At 36.9% G+C, this 12,428-nt stretch overlaps 1 protein-coding gene, 1 long non-coding RNA gene and 1 pseudogene across 2 annotated transcripts; 1 reads left to right on the top strand and 2 right to left on the bottom strand.

Moving 5' to 3' along the window:
- Positions 1-725: 725 nt before the first annotated feature.
- LOC114178703 (dynamin-related protein 4C-like) lies at positions 726-3,202 on the bottom strand. Its single transcript, XM_028064757.2, is given in 2 exon segments — positions 726-1,882; positions 1,885-3,202. Coding segments are annotated over 2 exon segments (2,040 nt in total). The 5' UTR covers positions 2,855-3,202; the 3' UTR covers positions 726-812.
- A 5,083-nt stretch (positions 3,203-8,285) lies between these two features.
- Positions 8,286-9,265, top strand: LOC114174881 (uncharacterized). The gene is made up of 3 exons (XR_003602758.2): positions 8,286-8,575; positions 8,671-8,773; positions 9,006-9,265. It is a non-coding gene; the product is annotated as an uncharacterized LOC114174881 (long non-coding RNA).
- Positions 9,266-9,534: 269 nt separating this feature from the next.
- On the bottom strand, positions 9,535-11,872 carry LOC114179714 (dynamin-related protein 4C pseudogene; annotated as a pseudogene).
- Between the last annotated feature and the right edge of the window lie 556 nt (positions 11,873-12,428).

Here is a 12,428-nt window from a genome sequence, read left to right as displayed (position 1 = left end):
TTCTTTTTAAGTATTTCATTTCGAGAAATTATTAAATGTTTCTAAACATTTGATTTCAAGTAATTTTCAAGAGACATAATCACGAGCGGTAAACTCTAATTTGTTTTTCATGCAAGTGTTACTTTTGGATTTCGCTTATTCTTGCATGCATTTTTACTTGCGCACTCTATTTGTATTTTTAGTGTTCATTGTTTAAATTCTAAATCGACATGGTATTAAAAAATGTCTATCACGTACAAATTGAACTAATGGCTGGTAAAAAATTTGTAAGCAAAACTTAAATTTAATTACTGAAAATCCTATACCGAGTGCTTTAGTCTTCTTGCTGTTTGTGAATAAAAATTATTAGTAACTAATGAGATTCAGCAAAAGTATTCAGTAGTGTTATTAAAAGAAAAGACTGAGAAAGGGGGAGAGAATAAGCAATGAATTAGTTGCGTTGATGTGTATTCATAATAAGAAAATTTTAAAAATTATGCTCCATGTAATTGTCAAGAAAAAAACACAACATATTATGTATAAGTCTGTTAGTATTTTTAGTTTTTAGTTAGTATTATGTATACTAAAATAAAAGATATGTATCCTCAGAATTATGTATATAAACTAAAATCTGTTAGCATTTTTAGTTTTGGGATAATTATTATGTTTAAGTAGATATGACACAAACAACACCATATTTCGATTAAGATAATCTTACTAAAAGTCTAAAACATAAAGCTCCAGCATATTTCATAGTTCAGCAAAACGAAAAAAACAAAACAACTTAAACAGCTAAAGGCTTCGGAGTGAAAACTGATGAAGAGCATAAAACTTTAAAAATCAGTGTAGCTTCCGATGCGGTCTATTATATTTCCCACTGTATCCTTGCTCTCTCGCAGCACTCTAACGCTCCTTTTGAGCTTTTCGCGCTTCCCAGCGATGGAAGGCGACTCCTCCAACAGCCTTTCGATCCCACCACCACTCGGTGATAACAGATCATGCACAATTTCTCTCTCCAAATCAGTGTTAACAAGATTATGAATACTTAACATCAGATGCAATGCTATGGTATCAATCAGCCTTTTCTGAACGATTTTCCAGTACGAAATCATCCTCACTTTAAGGTCAAATGCTTGACTAAGAACAGCAGCAGGGTATTGTCTGAGGTGACCCACATCAATTCCTCCAACACCTTCTAGATTCACATGCGATGGCTGTTGCACACTCAAAACTCCATTCACAAATCCTGCTTGGTGAGATATTAGCCTATTGTATTCTTGGGAAAACTCAGAATTACACGTGTAATCCGTGTACATCTCCATTTCAATTGCTTCTACAACATGCTTACAGGAATTCTGCTTCTTCTTGGATATCAGAACTTGGGCTGCACGCTTTGTAGACACCAACAGCTGATAGTAGTTGTCACAATGACGAGTGATAACGGTAAACAACACATCCTCAAGATAGTTCCAAACATTCTCAGCAAAGCCTATAGGCATATGTCTAACACCACGGACTTTATTCTGCAAAATAGTGAGGAAAGCAACGCGAGGCATGAAATTCGGTAGTCCGATCCATTTTGCTTCTTCCAACACCTTTATCTCATCCATAAGAAACTCTTTGGTAACATCACTTTCAGGACAACCATAAAGATCATGTGAGAAGGAATCTAACATATCCACCAACCTAGCAGTGCAATGCATGTTCTTTTCATCAGGGTACTCATCAAATTCTCCTCTAAGAAGAATTTTTCTGAGGGATTCCTTCGTCAGTCCAATAATATGCATAAATGCAGTCATGGCATCAGCCACCGAAGTCAAGTTTGACGGCAAATTTTCTGACTCGGACAAATTATTTGCCAGTTTCTCATTGATCTTTTTCACGATCTCAGGCAGAGTTTTGAAATGCTCATGGCCTGAACTTGAACCAGTTTCTGAGCCAAAACTGGAATACCAACAATAGACTTGTCTATTTTAGAAAGCAATTTGTGGGAATCAAAAAGCCTCTGTTCCTCAATTCGAGCATCCTCATAAGACTCGTCACCAATCCTGTTTCTGACACAAACATAACCCAAACCAATGTTAACATCATCAGCAGTCACTTTTTCTAGCAATCCCTCTGGAGACTTATCAGCCTTTGTAACCACAGCCAACGTTCTCAGCCCAGTTTTGTCAACACTCTGAGACATCCTAATGGACTCACAGGTGGTGAAATCAACACTGGCAGAAAGAACATTCAAGATGATACTTTCTTCTGGCTTAATATACTCCATGATAATGTCCTTAATCTGATCATAAATATTCTCGGGTTGCCCATGAACAGGAACCCGGGTTATACCAGGAAGATCAACCATTGTGAGGTCCGGAACACCATTTTTCTTCACCACCAAAGTCAAGGGGTTATTTGAAATCCCTTTGCCATGGCCAGCAAGCTCTTCTGTTGCACCATTGATGGCCTGAGAGACGTTTTCCTCATCAGTCATGATGATTTTGCCATGGTACTCCAGTTGAAGCTCAGGAGTAGGGAGAGGGTGGTTTTGGAGCCTCATAATTAAGGGTACCCTAGTGCATATCCCTTGGCCACGTGGCAAGCTAATACCAGCCAAGGATTCAAGAACACTGGACTTCCCAGATGACTGATCTCCAACTACTACAATGGAAGGAAGCTGAATTCCCTCTTTTGCAATGTTAAGACGCCTTAGATTTTCCATAGCATCCAGAACTGGACGTATCTTCTCATTGTAAGAGGACACAATTGGTGCAACAATGGCAAGAGCCTGTGGTTGTTCTTCATTGACTAAAGCAACAGATTCGTTGTTACCACGTTGAGAAAAAGCAGCAGCAGCCTTAGTGATTGCCTTTCTTCCTCCAGCCATATTATGATGCAACAAACTCGAGATTGTAGAGAATGTGATAGTTTTGTAGGCTTATGGTTGCGATGAATGAGAGAAGCGCAAGCTCAAGAGCATATTAATAGGAAACTTGGGGGTAAATGAAACGAAAGGACAGTTTGGTATCTTAAAAGCACTTCTGGGTTAGCTTTTCGTCGGAATCGGAGTTACACCTCAGTCTCCGGGTCTTCCAAGTTTTGGTAACGGAAAGGTTCCTGCTAAATGCATGCTCTAATTAAAAATGAAAAATATACATTCATTAAGTAGTGAAATCTATACCTGAAAAGAGAGTTTCTGATTCATCTGATGAGAGGCTGTAAAGTTGTATTATCGTTACCGAGATAAAATGAAGTTTTAAATATGTTTTTTTTTTCGGTGAATTTTAGAATTACTTTATTTTAAAATTTTGGACCAATTTAATTTTCATCTTTCGAATTATATAAATTTAATCATTTTAATCAAATTTTGTTAGATTTATTTAATGTTTTGTATGCATTTTAATATTGTATTTGAGTTATTTATACCGTTTAACACATTTTTACTTTAGTGTTAAGTCAAATATTATTATGAAATACGTTTAAAATATCAAATAAACTTAACAAAACTTAAAATTTAATTAAAATGACTAAATTCACGTACTTCAAAAGATAAAAAACTAAATTAGTCTAAATTTTTTAAATAGACTAATTTCAAAATTCACCAAAAAGTAAGAATAAAAACATATTTAATCCTAAAATGAAAAGTTTATACGGATAAAGTTTTTACTTTTGGAAGTTAGTCGGAAATATATGGTGTGATGGTCCACATCCTTCAAAATTTATATTACTATTTTATCAAATTTCTATTTGATAAATTTAATTTATATTTTAATTAATAGATTTATTAAATAAGCTGTTAAATGGTAGTGACATTGAATATGACTGTTAAAATTGTGTTTTTCAAACAATAAAAAAATGATAAACCAAGATATCAAGATTAATAAAAATAGAAAAGAAAATGACAAGATAAAAATGAGATGAAGAGAAACGTATAAATGAATGAATAGGGTTGAACTTTTTTTAAGAATTAGTTTTTCATCAATTATTTTTTTAATTGTTTTATTATATTTTGTGGTGATCGATCTTTGTGATTCTTTTATCTACTCTAAATTATTTGGTAAAATGATAGTTAAAACCCAGAAACAACTACAAAAGGTTGACAGATACCTATCTATAATGTTTAAAAATCTAAAACCCAGAAAAACAATTTGTATAAACATCTGAAACTCTTATTTTATATCAGAAGTGTAAATGCCTAGCTTCATTCATTCCTATAAATATAAGTTTGTTTGATTAATTAACCCCTTGAATTGAAAAGTTTAAACAAGTGATCAAATTAGCAGAGAAATAAGAAATAATTAATTTCTTCAATAAGAGAGAAATTTCTGAATGCAGTAAGAAGATGATAAGAAATAATCGATGGCCCAAAATACCATAAAAGATAACGGGGTAAATCGTTAATTTAGTATTTAAAAACTGAAAAATTAATCTTATTCAGCCTTACATGTAAAAGAAAAATAAAATTGATTTTTAATATCATATTTTTATATAAAGTAATTTTAATAAAAATTTAACGAGATATATTTGTAAGATGTTTTATTATTTAAAAACAGAAATACTGAAATAAATATTTCTTTGATTTAAAACTAAATTAACGTGTACCACGTTTAAAGACCGTCATTTACCAAGAAGAAAACGTAGTAAAAAAGAATTTCAACTAAAGAGGCAGGAATTACAAAAGAAGAGAAGTTCAAAGATTAAAAATTAGAATAAATGCGGAATAGATTTTGCATTTTAATGAAATATAAGTGAGAGAAAAGTGTAGATGAGAAGGTTGTAATTATTAAAAGAGAATCTTGCATACTTACAAACAGAATTCAAGTGCATCAAATGAATATTAAAAGTTACTTTTTTTTTTTAAATTTGAAGAGTCGTGTTTCTTAATTGGATAAAAAAATAATCATTACAAGGACTTTAATTTACTTTAATATTATGTTATTTTGAAAAGAAGGATAAGAAGAGATGTGAGGCCCCTTTCTATTTCTGCTTTCTTTTAAGGACTGTTCTACAGTAATGGGTCTAAAGGCTAGTCCATAGGATAAAAGCCTTTTATATTGCTCTAATCTTACATTCACTTACACTCTTTCAGAAATCAGCCGTCACCCTTCTACTCCGTGAGAAAGAGCTCTGCTAGGGTTCAGCCGCCTTCCGCATCTAGTGGGCTCGAACCAATTTTTCACTTCTCGTAAGTCCGTTCCAACGCCTGCTCGTACTTCCTCCGGTGTTTATTCATGTTTGTTTCAGCTAAGAATCCGTAGTGAGCTCATCATGTGATCTACTCCGTTGTTTTTTCAGTTCCTAAGTATAACCTAAAGCTGTGGTGCCCGTGGTTACTGTTGAGTCCTGTACCAGCATATTCCAGGTACGGGAAGCTAGAACCCTCTGCTTGTTCGGTGCGAGTATGCTATTTTATGTGGTTGGTGATTCTCTTTTGTGTTTACCTGTTGATATGGATGTATGATACGGTGGGATTGTTGCTTGTTGTATGTCTTCGCATCTGTTGCAGGTGAAAACAGTGGCGGGCACTGATAAACTCGCCCAGGCGAGCTGGTCTCGCCTAGGCGAGACTAACAGAGGCTCGCCTAAGCCCTTTTTCCACGAATGGTCGCCCAGGCGACCCATTGTGATTCTGAGCGAGCAAGCATCTCGCCCAGGCGAGAGGGGTCTCGCCTAAGCGAGATCCCGCGTTGCTCCCTGCTTCCCCTTTTGAGCCCTCGCCTAGGCGAAGGGGGGCTCGCCTGAGCGAGCACGTCTCGCCTGAGCGAGAACCCTCAGCCTGAGCGAGGGATTGGGCGAGGCAGTGCGCTGTTTGGGTGTTCGTTTATTCTTGGATGATTGATATTGGTTTGGGTGGGAATTGTATGATGAGAAACATGTATATAATGGAGTATTATGCGTGCTTGGCATGAATCACGAATTGTGTATGACGGGTCTAGTATGAAAGTTGGCATGTGAAATGAATGAGTGGTGTGGAACTAAAGGAACATGGTAGTAATATGAAATGAGGCCCTAGACTCATGGGGTGGTGATGATCAGAGGTATGGATTCGAAATATGATGCGTATAAGGAATTAATCTCAGGGGTTGGTATGGAAATGTAAAATATGATTTTATGTTCTCTTATTGCTGAGCTATGAATGTTGGTCCGTGTCAGCGTATAAATTCCTTGGGGTCTCTAGGTGAGACCTTCGGGGTCGCGCTTTAGTGGTCGGGACGTAATTCCATGGCCCATGTTAGTGGGTGTTCATGGTGGTGCCTCATCTGTATAACTAGGTAAGGATTCAAGTTAAGGTTGCATCCTTACACTCTAAGGAGCCAGTTAGTTTCACTTAGAGCGAACTGACTCCTGTGGTGAGAGTAGTAGGAGGCCTGAAATTCATTAAGGGCTAACCTTGTGGTGAGGGAGATTTGATTCATCGTAACACTTGTAACACATAGCTCGGAGATGAGCAACTCAGGGTTAAGCAGAGGTATCCACCACAAGTGCAAGCACCCGCTGAATCCGACTAAGTTATACGTATCCGATGAGTCAAGTCGAGTCGTAGTGTATTGAATGAGGAGTCATAACATGCTTGGTTGTATATGGATATGGGATGATGATAATGCATTTGACTGTATGATGAATATGTGTTGGCTCTAGCTTACCCGTTTGTTTGCATGGTTGTACTGTATGTGGTTGTTCTTCTTGCGATGATCATCAATTTGATTGATGGGAGCAGATGGGAGAAGTTCTCATGGTCAACAAGGGAATGGCGAGTCCGTTGCTTAGCCATCTGGGCTGGAGTTATCTTATTCATGATTTCCTTACGGCTACGACCCCTGTATCGTTTTATGCTTTCATGCTCTATACTCTTTGTTAGAATTGTATCTGGTTTATGCTGGCATTGTGGTGTGCCCAGGTTGTAGGGGTTGTGTTAAGGACCCCAAGACTACGCTACTATACTTTTATCGCGTGACATTTCCTTTAATTTCGTTTAATAATTAAATGGGACGCCAAGAATGTGCCTTGCGGAGAACAGGTTGGCGTTCTCGGTTTATATGCTCACGGGAGAGGCAGAGCATTGGTGGAGCAGCACTAGGTCCATCCTGGAGGAGAGGGATGAGCTAGTGACGTGGGAGACATTCAGGGAGAGGTTCCTCTCCGAGTACTTCCCAGACAGCATCCGGTACGCCAAGGAGGTGGAGTTCCTCCAGTTGACCCAGGGAGGGAAGACAGTGACGGATTATGCTGAGAGGTTCAAACACCTCAGCCGTTTCTACACCCTGCTACTCGATGAGGAGTGACGATGCCGTAAGTTCGAGAACAGTCTTCACGGTGATATCTGCTTGATGGTGGCCCCCTTGTCCATCAAGGATTTTGCCGCTCTGGTAGAGAAGGTCAGGGTGATGGAGAAGATGAAGCGTGAGGTGGAAGGCCAGCGCCCACAGCAGCCACAGCCGCCTCAGAGGATCGGTGGACCATTTGGGTCCAAGCCCAAGCATGAGGAGCGGAGGAGACCGTATGATAGGCCCCACCATCAGCCTCAGGGGTCTAGGAGCTTTTCTCCTCAGCAGGGCCGAGTTCGATGTTATACATGTGGAGGACCCCAGCCGAGGTACGCATGTCCACGTATGGAGGGTTACCGTAGATGCAATAACTGTGGCAAAGAAGGCCACTTTGGGAAAGACTGTCCCAACCTTGCCAGGGCAGCGACACGCCCTCCACTTTGGTAGAGAAGGCTACGACCCCTGTATCGTTTTATGCTTTCCTACTCTATACTCTTTGTTAGAATTGTATCTGGTTTATGCTGGCATTGTGGTGTGCCCAGGTTGTAGGGGTTGTGTTAAGGACCCCAAGAGTACGCTACTATACTTTTATCGCGTGACGTTTCCTTTAATTTCGTTTAATAATTAAATGGGACGTTACAAGAGGAAGAGAAAGAGACGAAAAGAATTAGCTTGTAAAGTTGATGTTGTTCTTTTTAGAAGATTATGAATTGATTTTAAAGTAGAATAGAGAGTGAAATTGGTGAAAGTTTGTGATTCAATTGAGTGATGTGAAATATTAAAAAGAATTTAATAAATAAAGAAAATAAGATAATCAAAATATCCCTAATATTAAAAATAATATAAAATGTTATATAAATCATTTAAACTAAATTATTTAATTTGTATTAATCGTGTGAAATAATAAAAATATATTTATAAAAAATGAATAATCAAATTTATATAGTATGAAATTAAATTTGACATTTATCGATTTAATGTTTACTTGAAAAATAATTTATTAATGTTATATATATATTTTTTAATTTTAAGTGTTTGAAATATAAATTTGTTGGGTTTCTTTTGATAATCTCTTCGCATCCACTTATAGTATTTATGGTGACAAGCATTTCTATGTATATAGATACATAACAAACATTCGTACTTGCCTCAAATACTCTTAAACAAATCAGATATGTTGTTGTTTCTCTGGAACATGTATTTTAGGGTTGAGTTACCCAACAGGTACTGAAAGACGAGATTCTAAAATGGGGAGATTTACATTGGAACAAATTAGAGAGGCCACGTAGGATTTCAGTCCAGTTAACAAGATTGGAGAAGGTGGTTTTGGTCCTGTCTACAAGGTATTAGATTTGAGTGAACTCCCAACTTTCTTCTAAGAGTAAAAATTTATGGTCATCCCTAGCATTTAAAATTCAAATTAACCATTGGATTGCAGCACCCTAATCTTGTGAAACTCCATGGATGTTGCATTGAAGGGGATGAATTAATGTTGGTGTATGAGTACATGGAAAATAATAGCCTGGCTCAAGCTTTGTTCGGTGAGTTTCTACCCAGAACTGTAAACTAATGCCTTTTTTTTTGTCTTCTGCCTTGTCATTTATTAAATGTTCTGTTTGATAACATCCCAAGTGGTCACTATGAGAAATCCCTAGGGGATCTGATTAACTTGAGGAAGTTTGTCTTCATGGAAATTTATCCTTTTCCCTTTTTGTGCATACAAAACACGCAGTAAATGTTATTTCTAATTGTTTTCTTCCTCTTTTTGTTTAGAGAAACTAATTCAGTATTGGCATAGCAAAAGGTCTTGCATTTCTTCATGAAGAATCAAGACTCAAGATTGTTCATCGAGACATCAAGGCTAATAATGTGTTACTTGATGTTCTTGCATGCATTTTTATTTGCGCACTGTCTCTCTTTCTGTCCTTCACTGCTTAAATTCTAAATCGAAATGGTACTAAAAAAACCTTAATTTCGAAAATTATTAACATTATATTTACAAATATAGAATCTAAAAGAGTAATTAAATTTAATTACTGCTGAGTGTTGTACTTTTCTTATTGTGAAAATGATTAGTTATAACTACAATGAGAATCTGCAAAATTTATTTAGTGTTATTCTAAAGAAAAGAAAGGGTGAGAGATGGGTAATAAACTAGTTGCGATGATGTATTAATAATAAGAAAGATTCTGCTCATGTAAAACCAATAATTGTCAAGAAAAATTCTCAACATAAAATCTGTAAGTATTTTTAATTTCGGGATAAATATTATGCATAAGTAATGATGTGTAAGTAGAAGATATGACACAAAAAACATCTGAAAATAAACAGCATACTTCCATTAATCTTACTCAAAACAGCATACTTCCATAGATCAGCAAAATGAAATAAGAAGAAAAAAAAACAACTTAGACTGCTAAAACTTGGGACTGAAAACTGATGAACAACATAAAAACACTCTTAAAAGTCACCACCGTAGCTTCCAATACTGTCTATTATATTTCCAACTGTATCCTTGCTCTCTCTGAGCACTCTAACACTCCTATTCAGCTTTTCACGCTTCCCAGCGATGGAAGGCGACTCCTCCAATAACCTTTCAATCCCACCACCACTTGGTGATAACAGATCATGCACAATTTCTTTGTCCAAATCAGTGTTAACAAGATTATGAATACTTAACATCAGATGCAACGCTATGGTATCAATAAGCCTCTTCTGAACTAATTTCCAGTATGAAATCATCCTCACTTTAAGGTCAAATGCTTGATCAAGAACAGCAGATGAGTATTGTCTTAAATGAGAAACATCAATACTTCCCACACCTTCCAGATTCACATGTGATGGCTGTTGCTCACTCAAAACTTCATTCACAAAACCTGCTCGCTGAGATATTAGCCTATTGTATTCTTCTGAAAAGTCAGAATTACACGTGTAATCCGTGTACATTTCCATTTCAATTGCTTCTTTAACATGATTCCTTGAATGTTGCTTCTTCTTGGAGATTATAACTTCGACTGCACGTTTTGTAGACATCAAAAGCTGATAGTAGCTCTCACTATGGCGAGTGACAACGGTAGTCAATACATCCGCAAGATAGTCCCACACATTTTCAACAAAGCCTATAGGCATGCTTTTAATACCACGGACTTTCTTCTGCAGAATAGTGAGGAATGCAATGCGAGGCATAAAATTCGGAAGTCCAATCCACTTTGCTTCTTCCAACACCTTAATCTCGTCCACGAGAAAGTTCATGGTAGCATCACTTTCAGGACAACCATAAAGATCACGTGAGTAAGAATCTAACATCTCCACCAACCTAGCAGTGCAATGCATGTTGTTTTCATCACCGTACTCATCAAATTCTCCTCTAAGAAGAATTTTTCTGAGGGATTCCCTCGTCCGTCCAATAATATTCATAAAGGCAGCCATGGCATCAGCAACAGAAGACAAGTTTGCTGGCAAATTTTCTAACTCGGACAAATTATTTGCCAGTTTCTCATTGATCTTTTTCACTATCTCAGGCAGAGTTTTGGAAATGCTCATGGCCTGAACTTGAACCAGTTTCTGAGCCAAAACTGGAATTCCAACAATAGACTTGTCTATTTTAGACAGCAATCTGTGGGAATCAAAAAGCCTCTCTTCCTCAATTCGAGCATCTTCATAAGACTCGTCACCGATCCTGTTTCGGACACAAACATAACCCAAACCAATGTTAACATCATCAGCAGTCACTTTTTCTAGCAATCCCTCTGGAGACTTATCAGCCTTTGTAACCACAGCCAATATTCTCAGCCCAGTTTTGTCAACACTCTGAGACATCCTAATGGACTCACAGGTGGTGAAATCAACACTGGCAGAAAGAACATTCAAGATGATACTTTCTTCTGGCTTAATATACTCCATGATAATGTCCTTAATCTGGTCATAAATATTCTCGGGTTGCCCATGAACAGGAACCCGGGTTATACCAGGAAGATCAACCATTGTGAGGTCCGGAACACCATTCTTCTTCACCACCAAAGTCAAGGGGTTATTTGAAATCCCTTTGCCATGGCCAGCAAGCTCTTCTGTTGCACCATTGATGGCATGAGAGACGTTTTCCTCATCAGTCATGATGATTTTGCCATGGTACTCCAGCAGAAGCTCAGGACGTGGGAGAGGGTGGTTTTGGAGCCTCATGATCAATGGTACCCGGGTGCATATCCCTTGGCCACGTGGCAAGCTAATACCAGCCAAGGATTCAAGAACACTGGACTTCCCAGATGATTGATCTCCAACAACAACAATGGAAGGAAGCTGAATTCCCTCCTTTGCAATGTTGAGACGCCTTAGATTTTCCATAGCATCCAGAACTGGACGTATCCTCTCATTGTAAGAGGACACAATGGGTGCAAGAATGGCAAGAGCCTGTGGTTGTTCTTCATAGACTAAAGCAAGAGATTCATTGTTTCTTGCTCCAGCCATATTTTGATGCAACAAACTCAGAGAGATTGAAAAAATGGAGAGTGTGATAGTTTTGTACGCTTACGGTTGCCATGAGTGAGAGAAGTGCAAGCTCAAGAGCATATTAATAGGAAACTTGAGGGTAAATGAAACGAAAGGACAGTTTGGTATCTTAAAAGCACTTCTGAGTTTAGCTTTTCGTGTGAATCGGAGTTACAGTTCAGTCTCTGGGTCTTCCAAGTTAATGCATGCTCTAATTAAATAATGAAAAAGATTACATTCATTAAGTAGTGAAATCTATACCTGAAAAGAGAGTTTCTTAAAAGAATTACTCATCAAAATATTACTTATAGTGAGATCTTACATATGAATTTAAAAAAAAAAATTTGAAGAACTGGTTTATATAAAAAAAAATCTTTAACTTAAATATAAATATGCAATTCGTATTAAGTTCATATTTTATAATGAAAATGTTTTGAAAGAAATTATATTAGAGATGTTCTATACCATAATGATTAAAATGTCTTTTCGTGCTCTTCTAATTCATCTGAGGAGGCTGGAAAGTTGTATTAATCATTACCCTGATAAAACGTAAAGTTTTTACTTTTGGAAGATAGTCGGAAAAAATCTGGTGCGATGGTTCACATCCTTCAAAATTTATATTACTATTTTATCAATTTTTTATTTGATAATTTAATTTATATTTTAATCAATAATTTTATTATTATAAGCTGTTAAATGGTTGTAACATTG

Source organism: Vigna unguiculata, chromosome 3 (genome assembly GCF_037176805.1).
Source record: "Vigna unguiculata cultivar grain cowpea cultivar isolate G323 ecotype 2 chromosome 3, ASM3717680v1, whole genome shotgun sequence".
Taxonomy (NCBI): domain Eukaryota; kingdom Viridiplantae; phylum Streptophyta; class Magnoliopsida; order Fabales; family Fabaceae; genus Vigna; species Vigna unguiculata.
This window is presented reverse-complemented; position numbering and strand designations above follow the sequence as displayed.